Source organism: Marmota flaviventris, chromosome 12 (genome assembly GCF_047511675.1).
Source record: "Marmota flaviventris isolate mMarFla1 chromosome 12, mMarFla1.hap1, whole genome shotgun sequence".
Taxonomy (NCBI): domain Eukaryota; kingdom Metazoa; phylum Chordata; class Mammalia; order Rodentia; family Sciuridae; genus Marmota; species Marmota flaviventris.
The window spans coordinates 106,812,716-106,834,766 of NC_092509.1; the positions used below are offsets into that span (position 1 = coordinate 106,812,716).

A 22,051-nucleotide genomic window follows, 5' to 3' on the forward strand; every position below is an offset into this window, starting at 1 on the left:
TCACAAGTTGGCTGCAGTCTGTTGAGAGAACACATGCATGGAGTCTGCCCTCCTGCGATGCTGATGGCTGTGCCCCTCGCCCTGTCTAGAGCAGCTGAATGACTCCATCCCTGGTCTTGAGACCTCTACATGGAGTCTGCTCTCACCCTTATAGCTACCTGAGGGGAGGCTCCTTGCAGACACCTCTAGGCCATACCTTCTGCACTCTGTCCCACCCAAAAGCACACCCACATGGCCCGGTGAGGAAGCTGAATGAATCTGACACCCTGACTCTACCTCACCCTTCCCCGCCTCCCACACAGGCTACTCAGAGGTCCTCCTCTTCTAAGTCCTGGAATCTGCAAAACAGGTTTAGGTCCCAGTGCAGGGCAACAGCTTTCACCTGGGGGACAGAGGTCATAGCTTTGGCAATACCACATGCAAAAATTAAGCCCATTGGCCAGACAGAATGGTGTTTTTCTTCCACTCGCTAGGACTATCTTGTATGTACTTGAAGTTTCCCCAGAGGAGACCCTGAGCAGCTCATGGTCTATAGACAAGGGACTGGCAATCCTCTGTCCCTTCAGCAATGGCAGAGGGCACATTCTCAACACCAGGAAGTTAAGTCCCGAAACCCCGGCCTTAGGCAACCCCCATAGCCAGCAGGCGGTCACTGCTGCCGGCTTTTCCATCCGAGCTCCAGGGGGAGATGCGGGCACTTCTTGCTACGTCAGGGCACGGCTGGGGGCACTGCCTGGTGAGATGGACCAGATCTTCCCTCTTCCTCTTCTCTGGAGCCCTAGGGCCATGGAGAGCTCCACCTTGTGATGGCACCCCAGCTCCTCTCACTCCACTGACGCAGGAACACGGGTCACATTCCCAGCACGTGGACTTTGCGATGTTCAAACCACGGTGCTTCTCTGGGTGTTCTTACTTAAGGATGGACGACGGACTCTGTCCCTGCAAAGTGCTCACAACCTAAAATGTGTGGCACTGCTAAAGTAGGGGCGAAGTTCCAAGGACATGTGACAGGACAACAGGAACACAACAAGGTGCATGGGGGTGGTGCCTCGAGGGTCCGCTCCCCAGGTCCTCCTGACGACCTTCCTCCTCCAGCGCCCCATGTCGGGGCATCACCTCCACTTTACAGACCTCCGGCCCAGGTCTAATAAGCACCCACCCTGCACCCGTCCAATTTCTAACTAACCCCCCACCCAGGCCCTGCCTGTTCCACCCTCAGCTGCCTCTCCAGGCGTCCACAGGTGAGAGGAAAGCTGTGCTGGGACCTTTCCTGAAGACCCTACACGCCTGTCGCACGGTCAGCCTGTGGGCTCAGGAGGAGGTGGGAGGGGAGCAAGGCGAACGCCTAAAACAGCCGAAATGGAAACCGGGCAAGTGGGCTTCAGGCACACCACAACCAGGGACCGCAGTCAGCTCAGGCCACCCTGCAGGGAAGAGGACTTCACAACAGGGCTTGACCGTGGAGGGGCGTGGGAAGTGGGCACCAGGAGCAGGACAGATGCAGCTCATGTTCTCCTGGAGTACAGCCTGCAGCCTGCAGCAGACCAGGACCACACTCATCCTGGAAAAGGACCGTCGAAGAATGGACTGTCCTCACAGGACAGCAGGACAGAAGCCTGCAGCAGGCCTGGTGGGGCAGAGGGCACTCCTACCGACACTGTGGTGTCAGCCCCCTCGGGCTGGAAGCTCCAGGAGACGGACGTCAACCCGCCGGTCACGTTAGTGGACTTGAACTTGCACGGCAGCTTCCCTTGCGTCCCGTTTGCCACAAAGATTTCTTTGGGTGTGTACACCTCCAAGGCCGACACACCAGCTGTCCCTGGAGAGAAGGAAAGCACAGGAGTGAGGCTTGGTGTGACTACCACGCGCACACTCACCAGATGACACAGAAGACACAAGGAGGTTGGCAGACACAGGAACTCACTGCTGTCACACCACACTGCAGAGCAGGGTGGTGCGCGCCCCTGCGCCCAGCGACTCAGGAGGCCGGGGCAGGGCAAGCAAGCTCCACATACCCATGGAACCTGTCTCAAAACTAAAACTAAAAAAGTAAAACAGGGGCTGGAATGTAGCTCAGTGGCAAAGCGTCTGCCTTGCATTTGCAAAACCCTGGGTTTGACCACCAGTTCCAAAAAAAAAAAAAAAGAATCCCACCAAAAAAATAAGAAAAGCAAAACAGAACTATACGTTTGCTGGCAGGATATTCTAAAGATTTCCTACAGAGTAACTGCTGATGGTCTTAAGTTTTTAAAGGTTTTTTTTTTTTTTGGTTTTTTGGTACTCTCTTTTTTAAATTTTTTGACAGCAGAATGCTTTACAATTCCTATTACACATATAGAGCACAATTTTTCATCTCTGTGTAAGTTTTATCAGTTTTACTAAATCTAACATGTATGTTTTCAGAACTAACAGACATTTTTTTTTTGCATCTACAGAAAGCTTTTATTTGTTCAAAGTAACCAGTGCTACTGATGCAAAACAAAAAATAAAACCCAACAACTCCCCAATACTACTTTCAAAACCAACATATCAAACTTGATTTTCATTAGAATGTAGTTATTTTTTCACACTAGTAAATCAAAAACCAAGACCCAGATTTTATATATATATATATATAAATATATATAAAAAACAATGCAAATAGTTATTGAGCTTCATCTTCTGGACAAGAATGCCAAGTTAGTCTCTCTTCATAAAAAGCAATTACAATTTAAGGACACTTCATATTTGCTTCTTTTGCCAGCACCAAGTCTGCCACATCTGAATCTTTCCATTTCATAAGAAACATCAATTCTCCACTGCTGTCTGTGGCACCAATTATTCGTTCAGGATCAAGACCTCTGGCAAAGCCTCTTGGTTTGTCAGCAGCATCTCTTTTCTTCTTTGACTTGCTATCATCAGATTCACTGTCAGATAAAGATTTTCTTTTGGTACCATCTTTTTCTTTACCAGCTTTTTGAGAATTAAGAAATGCTTCAATTAACTCTAGACAATCTAAATTTTCTTCAGGTTCCCAAGTATTGTCAGCATCTGTAAATCCTTTCCACTTCAGAAAGTATTCCACCTTTCCATTTACTACACGTCGGTCTAGGACTTTTTCTACCACAAATTCTTCAGGCTCTGCCTCTTCAACTTTTTTACTCTTTCCATTCTGTTTCTTTCCCATTTTTTGCTTTGTACGCTTATGATTATTATTAATGCAATGTGTTATAATTAACACATCTAAATAGACATGTTCTTACACTTTTGCACAGCCAATGTAGTCTTATTGGAGGCCATTTTTTAAAATTGCAGACTTGAAGAGCTACACTCCGATGCTCCAGGTCGCGGATCTGCAGCGTCTCCAGCCCTGCGCGCCTCAAGCTCGAGTCACATCAGACGGGGACTAACAGACATTTTAAAAGCAGTTTTAGGTTTACAGATTAAATGGGAAGTGGAGAATTCTCGCAATGACCCCCCGGCTCCCGTTAGTCACATTGTTCTCGGCTGGTCAGCAAGCCCATCACAGCACTGCTGACTAAGGCCCACAGCTCACGTGAGGGCCACTCTGTGTGTACTCTTTGGAGACGATGACATGTTTCCACTGTCACAGTGCCACACAGAGCATCTCTACAGCTGGGCCCTGGTTCACTGCCCCCAAGTCCCTGGCGACCTTTCTCGGCCTGTTTCTACCTTTGCCAGACGCTCTACAGCTGGCACCAGCGTGTAGCCTTCTCAGACAGCCCCTCCCAGCTGGCCGAGTTCACTTCCACTCCCGCGTGGCCTCTGTGGCATGGTGTCCCTGGCGCATGGAGTTCCAGAATTCTCCTTCACCCACTGAGAGCCGGCAGCTGCCCCCGTGGCCTGTCTGTGGCAAAGTGAGGCACATCCTACTCCTCTAAGCAGCTCTCAGATTTGCACTGTGACCCCAGGAACTTTCTTCACCTACATTTAAAGCACTGGACTATATGTTTTTAAGCTAAGAATTTTAGGGCCATATATGTTTCTTTCTAACCTTCACTTAGTTTGAGTCTGTTTTTTTGAGTGAAGATTCCCATTTTAGCAGCAATCCATAATAGTTCCTGCAGTGGCCTCTGATTCCAGATCCTGAGAACAGAGCTGTGTTCATGCAGCCAGCGATGGGTGTTTTCGCAGCCATGTCCTGGGCTCAGGCTAGTGGAAAAGCTTCAGTGGGCAAAACACATGCTGGCGCACTGAGCTCGGCTGCTCCTTGAGGCTCTTTAAAATTCTTGGCTTAAACTCACCCAGCCCTTCAAAATAAGATATTTTAAAAGAAGCTGTTGGTAGTGAATATGTGCAATGTTCTGATGATTCTTAAAATGTAACAGGCAGGAAAGGAGCGGTGCTGTTGCCAGGACTGATGGTCAGTTTCAGAATCTTACTGAGGCCTTAAGGATGATTCTGGCCAGGGAGAAGAGGGCACTCCCCCATTCCTCCCAACCATCTTCCAAATATTTATTCTCAGGACACAATGGGCACTTTTGGCTATTCTTTTAAATAAACTGATAGCCACACTACATCAAGCAGATTTTTTTCTGCTAAAAGAGGGTGGATTATTATTATAGGGAACAATAGATTATTATTTGTGGTCCAAACCTCAAAACAAGCCCTTCTGTCAGACCAGAAGCAAACAAAAGAAGTCCCTTGCTATTGTGGGTAGGCAGAAAAGCAGCCCCGGGCACTGGAGTTCAGAACCAAGCAGGAAGCCGGGAGAGCCGGTTCACCAGTTCATGCAGGAAGGGGCTAGTTAGCAGCCCTGACTCACTCTGCCCTGTTGACTAGTTGTCTCCACAGAGAGCCCTGCAAGGAAAGCCAGGCTCTAAAGTCCACAAACAAGTTTCCTAGGGATTCTTGAGCCAGATCAAGGCCTGGCTGCAGAGCTGTGGGCTCGAGGCCAAGCAGCCACGTTTACAGTTAATGATTTTGAGCAGAAAGACTATCCAATATGCCTAACCGGCTTTAGGCACTCTAGGCCAGGCCTGACCTAGTTGCACCAAAGCTGGTTACCATTTGAACCACCCCATCACTCTGGCTAATGGGAACACGCAGCTCTTGGAGCCAGGACTGAGTCCAAATCTAGACGATCGGCTAGTTCCAGAAAGAGGAAGGGACTCCGACCAGTGAGCCCACTTCTCTCATCCCCTGCTGACATCCTCCTCCCCAGGGCGCTCTGGCTGCCCTGGCCATTAGCCCTGGCCATTAGTCAGCTCCTGGTTTCCGTGTTTACCTTCCCTTTTCTGGTGATCTGGCTAAGACTGGGCCTACCCCAGCCGGTCACCCCAATGGCCACACCTAACCCGGGTTTTTCTGGCTCGGCATTGCTGACAACTGGGCCAGACGGTGCTGTGTTGTAGGGGAGTGTGTGGAGCACAGTCAAGTGTCGGGACTGTGACGGTAGCCTTTCTTCTGCCCCAGGCTGTGGCAGCCGCAGCTGGGTCCCGGTGCTCCAGACTCTGTGTCAGGGCCTGCATCCTCGCCACTCCTCACAGTCAGGCTTCCCAGTGTCCCTGACACCTGGTTAAAGCTAAAGCCCACCGTCCCCCAGCCACCCCAGCATCAGCACACGCTCCCCAAGTCCTCCTTCTGTGTGCACTGCTTCCCTGCCCAGCCTCCAAAGCACACAGCCACAGGGCGGGCTTCACCCTCCACAGGCGGTCGCTGACCTCCAGGAGACCCTGCCTTTCTCACCTGGCGTGGGGCAACCTGCAACTCCTGCATACCAAGTGTGCGTCGGCCACTCCCAACAGCCCTGCCTCTCATGAAGGCTCCTAACGCGCCCAGCAGTCCAACCACATGTCCCATCCACCCATCACTGCAGCCAGACCAGGGACAGTGCCTGGATCTAGCTGGCCAGACTCAGCTGCCCACCAGCCGAATAAGCAAGCCAAGGATGTAAAAAGGAAAAGCGAATTTCATGCAGCTTGATCGAACCAGGAGAAGCAGCTAAATTTCTCTGCCTGTCCCTCAGATTCGGTTCTGTCTCACTGCAACAAAAGCCAGTGACACCCACATGGAGACTCGCCAGGCTGTGCCGGCCAGAGAACATCAAGTTGAGCTTCCCTGGCAGCAGGCAGGCCAGAGGGTACTTTTCCCGTTTTCATTCTCGGCATGAGGCAATCTGGGATGCAGAAAAGCCCTTCCCAGCCCACTTTCCTCCACATCTCCACCTCTGCCAGCTTGTCCTTCTTGCTACTGACTGACTTCCTGTTTCCCTGAGAAACCCGAACACCGGGAAGGGAACTTCTCACACCCCCAAGCCACCTCTGCCCCCACAGCATCTGCCCACAGGTCCTGCCTTCCCGCCACGGGCAGGCGGGTGGTCTCTGCGGAGCCACCTGCAGCTCCTCTGCCCTGCCACCTGAGGACGCCGATCCGGCAATTCTCCCTCTTGCCCCTGACCTTTCCTTTGGCTGTGAAGTCACCACTGCCAGCCATTTAAGTGCCACATTCACAGTCAATCCCAGTTTTAAGGGCAAAGCTCAACCCTGCAGCTGTGGCCCTTTCGTCCTCTATTTACAAATCTAAAAAGAGCTGTGTGCCCTGCTCACCGTGTCCAGTCTCCCATTTTCTCCTGAACGTGGATATTCAGCCTCCACCTCCACGACCACACTGGCGACTACACTGGCGCTGTCCTTCTCAGGGGCTGCCGCGACCTCCAGGTGGTTAGATCAGGGTTCCTTCTCAGCTCGTCTTACAGACCTACTTCTGGATCCCGCTCCCCCCTGATTCCATTCCTCTCCTATTGCCGCTCCTTCCCTGCTCTCCCTGACCTCCTCTGTCCCCGTCATTCCCTGAGCACTAGTCACACTCCTCTGCTCGTTCACCCAGGCTCAGACTCCGAGCAGCTCCACATGCCAAGCACACCCTTCGCCACGTACCAGCGTCACTCGGCTGAACTGACGCTGCCTCAAACTCAGCTCCTGAGTCCCGCCCCTCAATGTACCTTCCCACCGTCCTCTCCCTCAGCACATGGCAACCAGCCTTCCGGGGGCTGGGACCCTTCCCTGACTCCTCCTGCTCACCACGGCCTCCAAAGCTGTGGGCAAAACAGATGATCTCTACTGAGACCCGTGCCTAGAGCACGAGGCTCCCTGCCCCACCCAGTCGTGGTCTTGCTCGTGGACTGCTGCAGGGCCTTACCCACTGGGCACGCTGGTGTCTTACCCACTGGGCCCGGTGGTCCACAGGGCCAGAGGAATGATGAGAGAGGCACAAGTTAGATCCTGTCTCTGCTCAAGCTTCCCACGGCTCCCACATGGGGATGGGCTCAGTCCTTGCATTCTGTGGCCAAGTCTCGCAGACCTCTCAGACCTCGTCTCCCACCATCCTACTCGGGCTCCAGCAACCACCTTGGTCACCTTGTGATGAAGGCGACCACTGACTAAGGTCCCTCAGGACAGAGGGTGCTGTGGACGGGGAGACTGGGAGCCCTGGGACACTGTGACACTATGGGGGACAAGGAAGAGAATGCCTCAGGTAGGGAGGGTTCCGTGGGAACGCTTGCTTCAAGGTGCACGTGGTTTCCATGCACCTCACGGTCTGCAGAATCCAAACGCCTTTTCTTCTCTCCTTGTGGTGCTCAGGATTGAACCCAGGGCCTCGTGCGTGCTAGCAAGCACTTCACCACCATGCTGTACCCCCAGCCTGGAATCCAAAGGACTTTGGCCAAGCTCACTGCAGCAGTCCCTGACCAAGTGCATGTGACCGTGAACAGCATCTGTTAGAGATGCTCTCCTGTGTGGGAAAGAGAAACTGCACACGGGTTTCCCCCTCAGCCTGCATTCCATGCAGCGCAAGCAAGGGACGATGTCACTGGTTTCCTAAACAATGGGGAATGGTGCACTTTGTCCAGCCCACCCCCACCTTCTTAAGTGACTGAGAGTATTATGGAAACACATAGTGAAAGTATTGTGGATTCAGGCAGCTCCCCTCAGAGCCATAAAAGGGAGGTTTTACGGGCTCATTAAAATGGTGAAAATGCAAACATAAAGAACACTGAGATATACAGAAAGTACTGTTCTAATCTACATTCCATGTCACTGAAGACTGGCATCCCAGTCTGAATAAGACATAGAACAGATTCTTTTCAAGCCTAGGATTTGCAATTATGGCACAGTGGCCAAGAAGGCTGTGACATGATTCCAGCCTTGGCCCAGAACCTCACAGAGAGAAGAAGCAAGCTTCCTGCTGACTTCTGGGAAAACCAGCAGCCTAGGGAATGAAGTGAAATGAGAATTGACGGCCAGCTCCAGGTCCTCCTTACACATAAGCCCCCGTACGTAGGAGCCCCTGCGTGGTGACGTGGGGGGGCCTGCTTTATCCCTGGGCCTTCTCCCAGGAGCAGAAGTCTGCTGAGTCATGCCAGAGTTTAAAGAGTAGGAACGAAATCAGAACCAAAAGGACCCTTCCCTTAGCGTTGTCCAGACAACAGGGCTTCTAACATGCACCTCACCACTAAAGGCAGCATGTAGTCAAAAGTGACAGTGCCGCTCAAGCCTGGACCCAGCCCAACCAACGACACCTGCAAAGCCATCTGAGAAGCAGTCAACAGGTCCTTAGGGCCAGCTGGCCGGGGTCATCCCTCCCATGACCGACTGACATTCAGAGCTTGATGTTCCTACCCGGTAGATGGAGACACGGGACATTTTAGAAAGAAAAAAGAATGAAGAAAAGACAGAATACAAAACAACACCCATCACAACAAAGACAAAAGCAAATTTGGGAATGGTTCACCCAAGAGGCTATTTCCCGAGGCGACCCATTTCAACATTCTGAATTATTAAAGTAACACAAAAGCAACGGTGGCGCCCAGCTCCCCGCCAGGATGAGCTTCCTCTCACACCGTGAGGTCACTGGAAATGTACTGAGCAGCATCGCCATGAACAAATCACTGGGGCAGTCGAGGCTGGCCTGGCGCCCAGCTGGCCGGTCACTTTGTGGCAGCGGTCCACCTGCAGCAAGCGGGTCTGTAAGATCCTTATCTTTATAACAGGTCCTGCTACTTCCCTGAAACTGAAAGAGGGTTTTGTTTGAAAAATTGTTTGAAGCACTTTGATGTGGTCAGGATATCTCCCCGAGCCACTGAGCCACTGTGGCCTGTCTCTGTTCTCTCACTATGCCGTGACAGTCTGACACTGCGACATCTCCTAACAAGCACAGATGTGGCCTCTTAAAAGACACTGAAAGAGCAGAGTGAGGAGCGCACTGAGCACAGAGCTGGAGGAATGGCTCCCCGGGACGGGGCGGCCTGTGTGAGGGACCAGCCTGGCAGGTTCAACTCCCAGGCGGGGAGGGAGTGCCCGGGACTCACTTCACATCCACCCTGGAAGTGGGTCTCTCTCATGTGTACATTCACTTTAGGATAAAAACTTTTTAAAAGAGAAGGAAGACTGTAGTAAGGTGATGAGGGAACTCCCTTTAAATTCCAGGACGTCCCAGGGAAAGCATGGAATCCGGCAGCCATGCTCCTCAGAGCTGGGCCACCCTGCGGCTGATGCAGGCTCCTCTCTGCTATCTCCAGCTCCCCGGGTGAATGGCACAAAGTAGGGGAGGCGACAAAACACACTCCATCCCGTGAGCCCTACACATGAATAAACCAGCTTTTCACTGTCAGGAACACACTCCGCTGCACTCTGTCTGAAATTATGCTGCAGGCCCAATCTCCAAGCGACTTCCTCCAGCATCTGCCCTGAGCCCCCCCACATCCTGTCCTCCCCTGTTGGCTCACACTCTGCTGGAAGGACCAATGTCTGTGGCCATCAGAATGCAGGGACGGTGTCCCCGTTCACCAGTGTGTACACCCTTATCGCCGGATGAACTCAGGACTTTCACAATGTGTTCAACAAATATCTGTCCGAATTTTGGGAAAAATGAATGAAAAAAATTAAGGCGAATAAAAACTATCAAACAGCTCAGATAAGCTCAGCCCTAAGATGAGCTGCCGCCCCTGAGTGGCTCCAGCCAGTGCCAGCAGCACAGCGTCCGCAGCAGTGCAGCTGTGGGTCCAGGGAGGCACAGACGGAGCTCTCAGGGGACTCCCAAAGGGGAGTTCCCGCCTGCAATCTCACAGACAGGGTCACCACGCCAGGCCAACTCCTTCCCCATGATCTATGGCCAGCGGGCCACGTCCCCAGCCTCAAAGACCTTTCTGTTTCTGAAATGAGCAATGTCCAAAAGGTCCTGAATCGGGCCAGTCATGGACTAATCAAGGTCCCTGCAAGCCCTGGTGTTCCTTCCTGGGCCTCGACATCTGCTCTGCTCTCTCCGGTGACTGATTCCCTTTCCTCAATCAGCCATTCATTCTTCCCACACAAGCTAGGACTCAGCCTCAGCCCCTGGGTCCTCACAGCCCAGTGGGGACAAACACCTCCAGTGCAGCCGCAGCGGCTGGGTCCTGGTCCCGACTGGGGGGCTGTTACATGGGGTGGGGCTGCGTGGAAGACTAGAGTCCACACATCAGTGCCAGAGCCGCTGGTGGCGCGGCCCGACGGTCTGCACCAAGTACCCGAACATTTTCTCATCATAGCAGATGAAAATAAGACACTTTGGGTACAAAGTCAGACAATTTTACTTCTAATAAGCTGCAGCAGTCTGTCTTACCATCCGTGTCGAGTGCTCTGGGCTTGTCCGATAGGTGACACGCTCTCCTACTTCACACTTCCCAGGGCTCGAGGGACTTAAAGACTCCTCAAGCCGAGAACCACTGCTGCACCTTCAGCCTAGGTCCCTGAGCTCCCAGATGGTGGTTCACAGCGTGTTAGAGAGCTCAATACAAAACACCACCGCAGTGACAGAACAAGAGGCTGAAGGACACCTGGGCTGACAGCAACAGGGTTATGCCTCACCCCAAAATACGGCCCAAAAGAGAGGAAAAACCTTCAAACTGAAACCACTGAAAAGTGATGAGCCATTCTATGTGAGACCCCATGATGGCAGAGGCATCGCGACACCATGGACCACATCCATGAAACACACAGCAGCAAGCGTGACCCCATGGGGACACCACGTTTTCTGGGGTGCCTGTGGGCAGGAAACTAGGGGTCACCTCTGTGCCTTCCTCTCAATTTTGTTGTAAACTTAAAACTGCTCTAGAAAATAAAGTCTATTAAAAAGATTTCTACTGCTGGGTCCCACTGCCACCTCTCCCCACTCTGACTTAATTGGTATGGGGTGTGGCCCGGGCATTTGGACCTTTTAAAGGCCCTGGGGTGATTCGAAACACAGGACCGCCCTCCAGCACACCAGTGAGATGTGGGGACCCCAAGCTCCTGCACCAGACCGCACCTGGTGAGCAGGACAGGCTTGGACCTGAACTTCACGAAGACCAAAGCAGTGCTCTATGACCTCTGAATCAGTAACCGTTTACCAGAGAACTAACAAAACCCTGCCATTTCAGAACCGCACTGGCATGCAGAGTTAGCCCGACGGCCACAGATAGGCTGGCGGCACCCTCCCCACACGGGGAGTGACTCAAATGGAGCTGGTCCGTTGCTGGGTTATCCTTGGGCGGGCTCTGGGTGAACCCCAGCTTACTGCTAACCTGTCTGTACCTGTTTCTTATTTAAACCCAGGTGAAAAGCTCCCGCACGCCTCCCAGAGCCCGCAGTCCTCGGCCGGCACCAACAAGCCCCCAGTGCGTGCTCCTCTGGCCGCACGACGCTGGTTTCCACCCATCCTGAGGCCAGGCCTGCCTCTGGGACCCTCTGCCTGCCTGCTGAAGCCCCCAGCGGCCACCTCTTCGCCTCAGTACTCAGCACTCCCTGCGCACTCCATGGCTACCGTCCACTGAAGCAAAGTCCCTTTTGTTACCAGCTCCACAGTTAACCCTAACTCCTGCGGGACTCCCATCTCCAGGCAGGAGGAGCCTGACTCGGCCTCTGTGCCCCAACACCAGCTGCGAATGACCAGACAGCTGCCAAACACTTAAAACAGATGACAGGAAGATGTGAGGATCCCTATAACGTGAACCTTCGGTTAATGAAACAGAAGCACCTATGTATGTTTTACTACAATAAACAATTTGCCCTCAAATGGGCCCCGACTCCCAGTGAAGTGCTCCTTCACTCCTAGGGAAATCTAGTAAAGGCATCCAGACTAATCAGCACCGATTTCTCACTGCCAGAAAGGGCTCACACTTGGACATGAATTAAAACATGAAGAATGGAAACATCTGTCCCCCATACTGTTGTGAGAAGGCTTCACCAGAACAAAAAGAATAATGAATGAGGGTGTGGTACATGCCTCTAATCCCAGCAACTGGGGAGGCTGAGGCAGGAGGCTCACAACTCCGAGGCCAGCTTCAGCAATAGAGCAAGACCCTGTCTCAAAATTTAAAAAAAAATAATAATTAAAAAAAAAGGGCTGGGAATGTTGCTCAGTGGTAAAGTATCCCTGGATTCCATCCTCAGTACCAAAAAAAAGGTTAAAAAAAAAAAAGAAGAAGTCAATAAAACACGTCTTTATTGAATAGCTAATAAATGCTGGGTTCTATGGGGATGCAGCCTCATTAGCTACCACACATGGACACACACATGGGAACGTGTACTGAAAAGTGCTGTGTGTGTGCTGTGTTCAGGGTCTAGTCAAATGCAGAACACCGGAAAACGGCCTGTGGGAGAGAGGCTATGGACCGCCCGGTCTGTATCTGACATGTCGTTTATACCACTGTTTTCCCTGTGTAAGTCCCTCCTGCACCATCTCCCCTACAGTACCAAACATACCATGTGCAGTCACATTCAATGGAGAGGTCAGGCTCCCTCTATGGAGATGCCCTTGATTTTATCTGGAATGTGGACAGAATCAAGACAGACTGGAAGGGCACTTTGCAGAAAGAGAAAAACAAAGATGGTGTTTAAAAGCAAATTATGTAGGTTAATTTGACTGGAGAGAGAAAAGTTCCTAAGTTGAAGGGGAAGGTTTAGATTGGATGAAAAGTTGGAACTGAAACACCGCTGGGGATTTTTAGGTGGGCAATACAGTAAAAGTGGAGTCTTTGGTTGTGATTGGCAGATACACAGAAAAAGGAGGAAAAGAAGAGGCACTTGGAATCAATCTTTTCTAAAAGCATTTTTGTTTATTTTATTACACCCTTGAGAGTAGACAAATACAAAAGTGGTGGGAGTAACTCATCTCTCAAAGACAACAGCACTCACAAAATCACACCTCATGAGTCTGAGTCTGAGTCCGCCTTAGGTATAGGATGTTTTGAAAAGAAAGTGTCACAAAGGCCTGAAGTCTTTAACATAGTGAGTACTAAGGAATTCCACCTGATAGTTATCAAATGACCCCTATATGCGCCTGGAAGTTGCATTTTTCAACACCACAATCATTTTGATGGGAATCTTGCTGAGGAGTTTTGCTTTCTTCTGTCTTCATAAAAAGGTGATCCAGTGTGAGTACAATGTTCAGGGAGAAACAAGACATTTACAGAGTTTCAAAACGTTCCCCACAAGATAGTCAGGAATTCCAAAGGAGAAAAAACAGTTCTTTACAGTGAAGAGAAGGGCCCCAGGAACGGGACAAGCAGCAGCACAGGTTCCGCAGAATCATACCACCCAGGACTCACCACCCAGGACTCACCATGAGGCCTCCTGCCAGTGCGGATGACCCGCCCAGCGTCCACCTACCACATAACAGTCAATGAAAAATTCTAAAGAAAAGGAGGAAGCGCCGCAGACTAAGGATGAGGAAAGAGCTGGGGGGTGGGGGGGGGAATGTTCTGGGGACTTGCTGCTGCCGTAAAGGGCACGGCAACCTGAGCTGAGCGGCATGTTAGTCAGCACCACGCTCCAGGATCATTTCCTGACTCCCATCATGACCCTGTGGTTACAAAGACCATGTCCTTAGTGTCCAGGAAGAGAAGAACACGGCTCCTTTGCTCCTGAGCCAGGAGAAAGGGGAGGGAGGGAAGGAGAGACTGAGCCAGTGGGAAAAAATGTTAATCTGCAGAATCCAAGTGAAGCACAGATGGTATTCTTGGCACTCTTTCACGACTTTTCTGTAAGTCTGAAATTAAATTGAAATCAAAAATAAGAAAAATAACGCAGTTTTCCATTTAACCTTTACTTGGTAACCTGGAACTTATGTGGCCACCAGGAACATGCTGTAACCTACTGATGCCTTCTGGGGCGGCTTGGCTCTGCAAGGCTGAGAGAGCCTTGAACTTTGTGGAAATGCTTTTAACTTTCTTACTCTCTGCAGCATTGGATCAGGTCAGCTGTGCTGTTCAGCGCCCCTGAGGCACCTCTGTAAGTTTCACTTTTTAAATTTGTCTGTTATTTATTTTTTTTAGTCAGGCACAGTGGTGCACACCTGTAACTCCAGAAATTCAGACAGCAGAGGTAAGATGATCACAAGTTCAAGGCCAGCCTGGGCAGCTCAGCAAGACCCTGTCTCAAAATAAAAAATAAGAAAGCTGGGAATGTAGCTCAGTGGTAAAGCGCCCCTGGGTTCAATCCCCAGTACCACAAAATAAATAAGTAAAACATTTAAAAAAGTGTATTTTATTTTATTTTTTTGATGAGGTCTGGCTAAATTGCTTAGGCTGGCCCCAAACTTGCCATCTTCCAGCCTCAGCCTCCTAAGCAGCTGGGATTACAGGTGTGTAACACACAGACATCCTAAGTAAATTCTCTAATCTACTGCAGGTTTGGAAACAAATTCAGTGCATGTTCATTTTACAAATGAAAAAACTCTAGCCCAGAAAGGTTAATTTACTGAACAGGAATAGGATTTGAATAATTCCAAAGTTCTTTTTTATGTTATCATGCTAATATGACCAGGGCATAAAATAAGAGCTCACAGTCTCTCAGTGAAGAACTGTTAGCAGTAGCAGGGGCTTGGGGGGATGACTTCACCAGTGATCTCAGCTTCCCACTGGCCTGTTCTGTCTACTTTCTCCTGGTCAGATAAGTTTCTGCAGATCAGTCCAACTTTGGCCCATTTCAGGATTTCCCCCTAACCGACCTCGGGTTTCATAATCTCTGGGTATTTAGGGCCTACCCTGTGGCTGGAGGTATTGATCCAAGTTGAGATTGCTATCACTTGATTTACACACAACTAGGCCAGTGCAGGGTCAGTCATCTGGAACCAGATCAGTGAGAACCACAGCCCTGCAGGGACCTGCTTAAGTCCCAGGCACTTTCAGATAACTGATGTCCTGCCTCCTGACTCCCGGGGATTCTTCAAAGAAAAGAAGCCTCCTGAATTCCTCAGGGCCATTCTCCAGAGGGCTGGGGCTTACCAAAGGCCTCTGGATGGGAGAACTGTCTACAACAACCAAGTCTGCCAAATGGTTTAAACTGTATTTTGAGGAGGTTATTATGGAATAAATAAATATTAATATTTATTTTTTAGTTGAAGTTGAACACAATACCTTTACTTTATTTATTTATATATGGTATTGAGGATCAAACCCAGGGCCTCGCATGTGCTAAGCAAGCATTCTGTTGCTGAGCCACAACCCCAGCCCCATGGAATAACTTTTCATGCCACGTTGACATTTTGAAATAATTTTCAAAAACCCAAATATTTACAAAAATTTCTAGCAACGAGGGCTGCTCAAGCAACTTTTTTTTTTTTTTTTTTGGGGGGCGGGGTACCAGGAATTGAACCCAGGGACGTTTAACCACTGAGCCATATCCCCAGCCTCACCCTTTTAAAAAATATATATTTTATTCTAGTGACTGACTCTTACTGAGATGTTAAGTGCCTCACTAAGTTGCTGAGGCTGGCTCTGAACTCCTGAACCTCCTTCCTCAACCTCCTTCCTCAGCCTCCCGAGCCACTGGGATTACAGGTGTGTGCTACCTCGCCCAGCCTGTTTAAGAAACTTAAGGGTATATGCCCTCAAGGGAATGCCACAGCACCCAAAGAAGGAAGAAGGAATCAGGAAGTTTAGTGGAGGCATGGAATGATCTCCAAGGCATATTATTAAGTGAAAAAAGCAAACTGTAGACACCAAATAAGGTACCAAAACAAAACTATATTAAACAAAACAAAAATTAACTCCAATGGATCATAGATGCTACTGTTAAGAGCCATAACTAGAAGACATAGAAGCAAGATTTTGTAATATTGGGCAATGACTTCTTAGATACGATACCAAAAGCATGGGCAAGAAAGAAAAAAAAAAAAAAAAAACAGATCAACAGAACTTAAAATCTAAATTGAAAACTTCCATGCTTCAAAATATCAACAAAACGGGAGAAAATTTCCATAAAACAGTGGAAATATTTATTTGCAAATAAATAAAAAGTCTGATAAGTCACTTGTATCCAAATATATAAGGAAGAGCCAGGGCAGGGGCTCTTGCCTTTGCAAGACACAGTCACTAAGTAAATTAGAAAATAAAAAGGGCTGGGGACGTAGCTCAGTGGTAAAGAGCCCCTTTACCACTGAGCTATGTCAGTGTAGATAGTGTGTGTTTGTGTGTAGATATACCTTCTAATGAATATTATTTGTTTTATACACCAAAAGTTGCCCCACTGGTAAGGTAAGTTTTTTAAAAAACATCTCAAAGTTTTTCCTGAACTATGGAAGACACAGACTGTCTCACTGCCTGAGACAACAAAAATGACGTGTAACTTTGGGAAAATTCAAAATGCCCAAAATGCGAAGCTTTGTTGAGCACAAAAATGACACTACAAATGGAAAATTGTATATCAATCCTCCAGTGACAGATCACAGTCAAAACACAGGAGATCAAAAATACTATACAAGGCCGGGCCCAGTGGTTCACACCTATAATCCCAGTGGCTCGGAAGGCTGAGGCAAGAGGACCATGAGTTCAAAGCCAGCCTCAGCAATGGCAGGGCACTAAGCAACTCTAAATAAAATACAAAACAGGGCTGGGATATGGCTCAGTGGTTGAATGTCTCCAAGTTCAATCCCCAGTCCCAAAACAAAACAAAACTATATAAGAAGACTTCAAGCTCTGTGTACAAGGTCGGTATGAAACATGAGTGAATTTCATGTCCATACTTGGAGCACACCCCAAGATACCTCATCATGCACATGCAAATATCTCCAAATTAAAAAAAAAGAAACATGAAATCTGAAACATTTCTGGTCCCAAGCATGTCAGATCGGGGATGCGCCACCTCTAGTACTTAATCCATGAGCTAATTACGGGACCAAAAGGAGTTGATATTCACAAAGGACTCAGCATAGTACCTGGTCAAGTATGAGCTCTATATACATTTTTTTTCCCAGTGCTGGGGATGGAACCCAGGGCTTGCCCTTGCGAGGCAAGCACTCCTCCATATACATTTGATAAATAAGCAGCTGTAACAACATTTAGGTCTACTTGTGAGCCAGAGTGGTTCTGGACAAAAATTAAAATGTCTATGGAATCAGATGATGGCTTCTCCTTCCTTGTAGCCACTACAGCACCCGGGATGAGCCCAGCAGTTTTGGTTCTGTTCACTGCATGTCCAAAGGGACTCAGGCCACGCCTGTCTTCGCTGATGTCTGCCACAGCACTGTCTCAGGAGGAGTACCTCATCTGCCTTCTGCCAGGCTGCTGCACTGGGGCTGAGTGTAAGCGCTCAGTGAGGTCTACCTTCCTTGGAAAGGAGAGGCTGTAAGACAATCTGTAAGGAAAACTGTTCAACACTGTCCAATGCTGACCGGACCCAGCAGCAGAGTGCAAAGGAGACACTGTGTAAGGAACCCAGCTGATGATCCAAGTGCAAAGCTGAATCAAGGGCAAAACAGGGCAAAGCTCAGGGGACACATCACAGACGCGTCACTGAAACCACCTTTCACAAATAACCCCGCCCTCAGCTGCACTGATAAACACTGGTTTGCAAACATTTTCAGTAATGTTCTCTGCCAGTGTGGTGTGTGTGGCTTACCAAGGTAGGCCTACATCCTGACACAACATTTTAACAGTTGTAAAAACTGAGGTGCCTAATCACACCTCCCTCATCTATGGCCTCACGACAGTTGGGAGGTGAGCCACAGGATGTCCCTTGATAGCAGGAACAACACTTTTCTTACAGAGTGATTTGGGGCTTGCTCTAGAATAAAGTACAAAGGATGGATCATACCCAAACTCTGGAACACAGAGCAAGACAATATGACTTTAGCCCTAACATTTCCCAAGGCATTTGCTACCGATCACCCAACCAGTCTATTGCCACATAATTTGCAGAGCCCAAGCCACAAGGGGAAAAGTACTTGGTACCCTGGTGAGGAGGGTAAGAGGATCCTGCAGAATTGGCTACTGACTTGTTGTGTGCTCCAGGGCACACCCTGACCCTGACCTTCCCAAGGCCCTGCTGGGCCTGTGCTAAACCCAGAGGGGCAAAGGGCAAGGACAGAAGTTGTTTTCCCTCCCCATGGACTGATTGCTCACTAGGGGAAGGGCAGCACTCACAAGTAGGAAGGCCCAGAGAACCAAGGGGTAAAGAGTGCCAGGCCAAAACCTGTCCTGGGATGCATGGGCTTGTCAGGGGTCACAACTTTATCTGAGCTGCCACTCCAAGTTCCCGCACATACTCCACGGTCCTGTCATAGACTTCACGTACAAAATACAAATTGAGAGAGAAAATTATGCAGAATTCTAAGACAACTCCAAGTTCATTGCAGGACCCTTTTGAGTGTGAGGCTCTGTGTGACTTCAGTAGTTGCATGCCTTTGAAGCCACAGAAAATTCAGCAAAATGGGTCCATGTTTGTGTGCTGGCCCCTGGCCGGAGCCTCCATCACTACCAGGAACTGAGACTTTCCAGTGCCCTCTTCTCATGCACTTGTCTGGGGTGCAAGTGGAGTTCCATTCATCAGCAGGGAACTCACAGCAAACCCACCAAGAACTGGGAAGTTCTTGAACATGGGCCCATGCTAGTATGCACCCTGGCAGTGAAAACATTAATTCTCTGCCTGTCATTTGCTGGAGTGAACATATACCAAAGACTAGAAGCACAACAGCTAGAGACTGAAAAGAAGAAACAGCCAGGAATGGCAGTTGTGCCTGTAATCCCAGTGACTCCGGAGGGCTGAGGCAGGAGGACTGCAAGTTCAAAGCCAGCCTTAGCAACTTAATGAGAGACCCTGAGCATCTTAGCAAGACCCTGTTTCAAAATAAAAAGGGCTCAGGACGTGGCTCAGTGGTATAGTGGCCCTGAGTTCAATCCCTGGTACTAAGAAACAAACAATCTGTGTATAATCTTGCATTTAAACAATGTACACATATGCTTATGTTGGGCTCTGATAGTATGAAAGACAAGGATAATCTGATACAACTGAAGGATTTTATTCATTGATTTTGAGGACTGCAGGGTTTTAAACAAACAAACAAAAAAATGGGATCTGACTATAAATAGTTCCTGCTGCTATGCTGAAAAAGGAACGGAGGGGATGTGAACAGAAGCAGGGGCCAGGCAGGAGGATCGCCTGAGCTGAGGAGTTTGTGGCCAGTCTAGGCAACACAGTCAGACCTGTTTCAAGAGATAAAATTAAAGAAGAAGCTACTACCAAGGTCCAGCGCTGAGCAGTGCAGTGGTGATCTCACTGAGGGGAGGAAGTGGCAAGAGAACTGGCGAGGCAGGGGTCTCACAGGCGGACAGAAGAAGAGCCCCTGGGCTTCCAGCCTGAGCGACTGGATAAATTAAGGTGATCACAGGGCCAGAGACTTAACTGGAGAGAAGGAAAGCCATCTGCAGTTTTGGGAAGTGCTCGGTTTGAAATGTCCATGACACCTTGAGACATCCAAATGAGTCAAGCAGCAGGGGATGTGCGGGTGCGGAGGTCTGGGGCTCGAACCCTGGGGGCTACCAGCATGGGTGGTACAGAAAATCACAGGGGCAGGTGCCCCCACTGGGAGCGGGGACTAGGCTGGAGGCACATACCTGTAGAGGTCAGGGCTGGGGGATCATGGCCAGGTGGGCTGAAGGGGCTGAGAGGTCACACCAAACGACTACACAGAAGGACCGACAGGGTTGGGCAACTTGAAGTCCACAGGTGACCCTGATAGGAGGAGCTTCAATGGAGTGGCGGGGGCAGCTGGGGGCTGGACTGAACTGAGAGCAGGGAGGAGAGGTGCGTGCCAGGTTGGAGTGCAGACACCGCCTGGGGAATTCTGCTGGGGTCTGAAGCCTAGAAATGTAGCTACGGTGGACTGTGGGACAAAAGGAGGGCTTCTTAACACTGGAAGCTCCAGCGCAAGACCCTGCCACAGCCAGGGCAACCAGAGGACAGGCTATGCGGAGCCCTGAGCAGAGGGCGACAGGCCTCCCGCAACCAGAGAGCATAGCAAGGGGACAGGAGTGCCTGGCAGTGATCGGAACACAGAACACGCACCAGGGACAGGCAGGAGGCAACCAGGCAGGAGGCAACCAGCCAGGAGTGACTAATGCAAACAAGAAAGTGGGGAAGGATTGGAAGTCACAAGAGCTCCAGGAACCGCTGCAGTGAGACTGAGAGGAAGTGGCACTTAAGAGTGGGCCGAGATTTTGAGGTTAGTGCACTTTCTGGTAATTGACGCAGATCAGAGAAGATAAGCGGGGTCAGAGAGGACCACAGAAATCAGGCAGGTGCTGGGGTCAGGACTGCCTGTGTGTGACTATGGTCAAGGGGAAGTGACAAATGAGGGGTAAAGCCAGACTAAGTGAGGTACCAAGCCAGTGCCCTGGCTGTGGTCCCCAGGCCAACGCTGCTTGCCAGGCTCCCTGGGCTTCCTGGGGTACCACAGCACAGCCTACAGAGAACTCAGTGTCACATCTACACAAGGTAAACCACCCACCTTACAACCTTAGGCAGCTTAAACGATTACAAACTCAAAAACTTCTCCACTTAGAAACTACCAGGGATTGAACTCAGGGGCACTCACCACTGAGCCACATCCTCAGCCCTATTTCTGTATTTTATTTAGAGACAGGGTCTCACTGAGTTGCTTAGCACCTTGCTAAATTGCTGAGGCTGGCTTTGAACTTACCATCTCTTGCCTCTGCCTCCCGAGCCACTGGGATTACAGGCGTATGCCACCATGCCAGTTTGTTTCGTTTTTTTGCCACTTAAAAATTTGTATGGAACACGATGAGTACCACCAATAAATACATTCAATAAATATCTACAGAATTCCTACTATGTCCCAGACACTTTCCTAGGGATCACTGGAGGTTCATATTCTAGTGGGAAAGCCACAGAAGAATAAATATAAGAAAAATTAATATATTCCCAGCTATAAATAGCAGAAAGCAATGTAAGTGAGCAAATAATGAGAATCGTGGCCCTTTCACTTTCTGCTATTGTACAGTGGAGGACATGCCCATGGGCTGTGCTCACACTCACCTTTGTGCACTCTGACTTCCAAGGCCAAGAACACTTGAGTCTACACCTGAGGCGGGAGGAAAACTAGGAGAGAGAGTGCGCTACCGTACACAAAACCAAGGGGACATGAAGTAGCCTGCCGTGCAGAGAAGGGGCAAGGGGCAGTGTGTGCGAGGGAGGCCGGCAGACACAGGGAGGAGGTGAGCCAAGCTGAGGGTCCCAGTCTATCCTGGAGGAATGGGGACGAATGTGGGGCTCAGAGGAGCAGCCCAATTAAGGCTGCCCACAACAGAGGTGGAAGGGCAGATTCGAAGGGCACACAATTAGCTTTAGGGAGACCATTTGGAGGGGTCCTGCAGTAATCTGAACTTAAAATGATTGACAGTTGTCGCAGCCCAGGGGAAAGGAAGGGTGGGCTGAGAAGTAGAGGCATGTTTGGTGGGGAGGCAGGGTGAAGGAAAGGATCCCAGGATGAACCACGACAGTCTGGGGCTCAGGTGAGCGGGGGGAGGAGGGGAGGCAGACAGACAGCAGGATAGGAGAAGGGTACCCAGGAGGGGACCAGAGGACAGCCGGGGATGGGGGAGATGTGCAGCTGAGTTTGAACACAGAGCTGTAGCTGCTCCTGGACACTCAAGCAGATTTGTGACTGTGGAGTGGTGTCAGCTGGCTGAGAACCTGCACCAAGGATACATGGAGGAGTCACCATTTATTCAACAAACAGTAACTGGACGTCTGTCTCTGCCAGATGTGCCTCTAAGACAAACCTGGATGGGATCAGC

The 22,051-nt window shown here is 49.9% G+C and overlaps 2 protein-coding genes across 2 annotated transcripts in view; both read right to left on the bottom strand.

Annotated features, from left to right (window-relative positions):
• Positions 1-22,051, bottom strand: part of Mpzl1 (myelin protein zero like 1) — a 48,262-nt gene that overhangs the window by 17,668 nt on the left and 8,543 nt on the right. The window contains exon 3 of the mRNA XM_027922854.2: positions 1,653-1,819. Coding sequence (XP_027778655.2) covers positions 1,653-1,819 — 167 coding nt within the window. The remainder of the gene's footprint in view (positions 1-1,652; positions 1,820-22,051) is intronic.
• Positions 2,432-3,368, bottom strand: LOC114081298 (chromobox protein homolog 3-like). Its single transcript, XM_071619763.1, has 2 exons — positions 3,256-3,368; positions 2,432-3,172 (listed from the first exon to the last, which is right to left on the bottom strand). The coding sequence occupies exons 1-2, from the start codon at positions 3,277-3,279 to the stop codon at positions 2,711-2,713; spliced, it is 486 nt and encodes a 161-aa protein (XP_071475864.1). The 5' UTR covers positions 3,280-3,368; the 3' UTR covers positions 2,432-2,710.

What these genes read in the sequence shown, in the direction of transcription:
- LOC114081298 (XM_071619763.1), bottom strand. Translation starts at nt 3,279, where the DNA reads ATGGCCTCCAATAAGACTACATTG. An exon ending in CCTCCAATAAGACTACATTG is followed by an intron (nt 3,173 to 3,255) that starts GCTGTGCAAAAG and finishes AAGCGTACAAAG; the next exon opens with CAAAAAATGGGAAAGAAACA.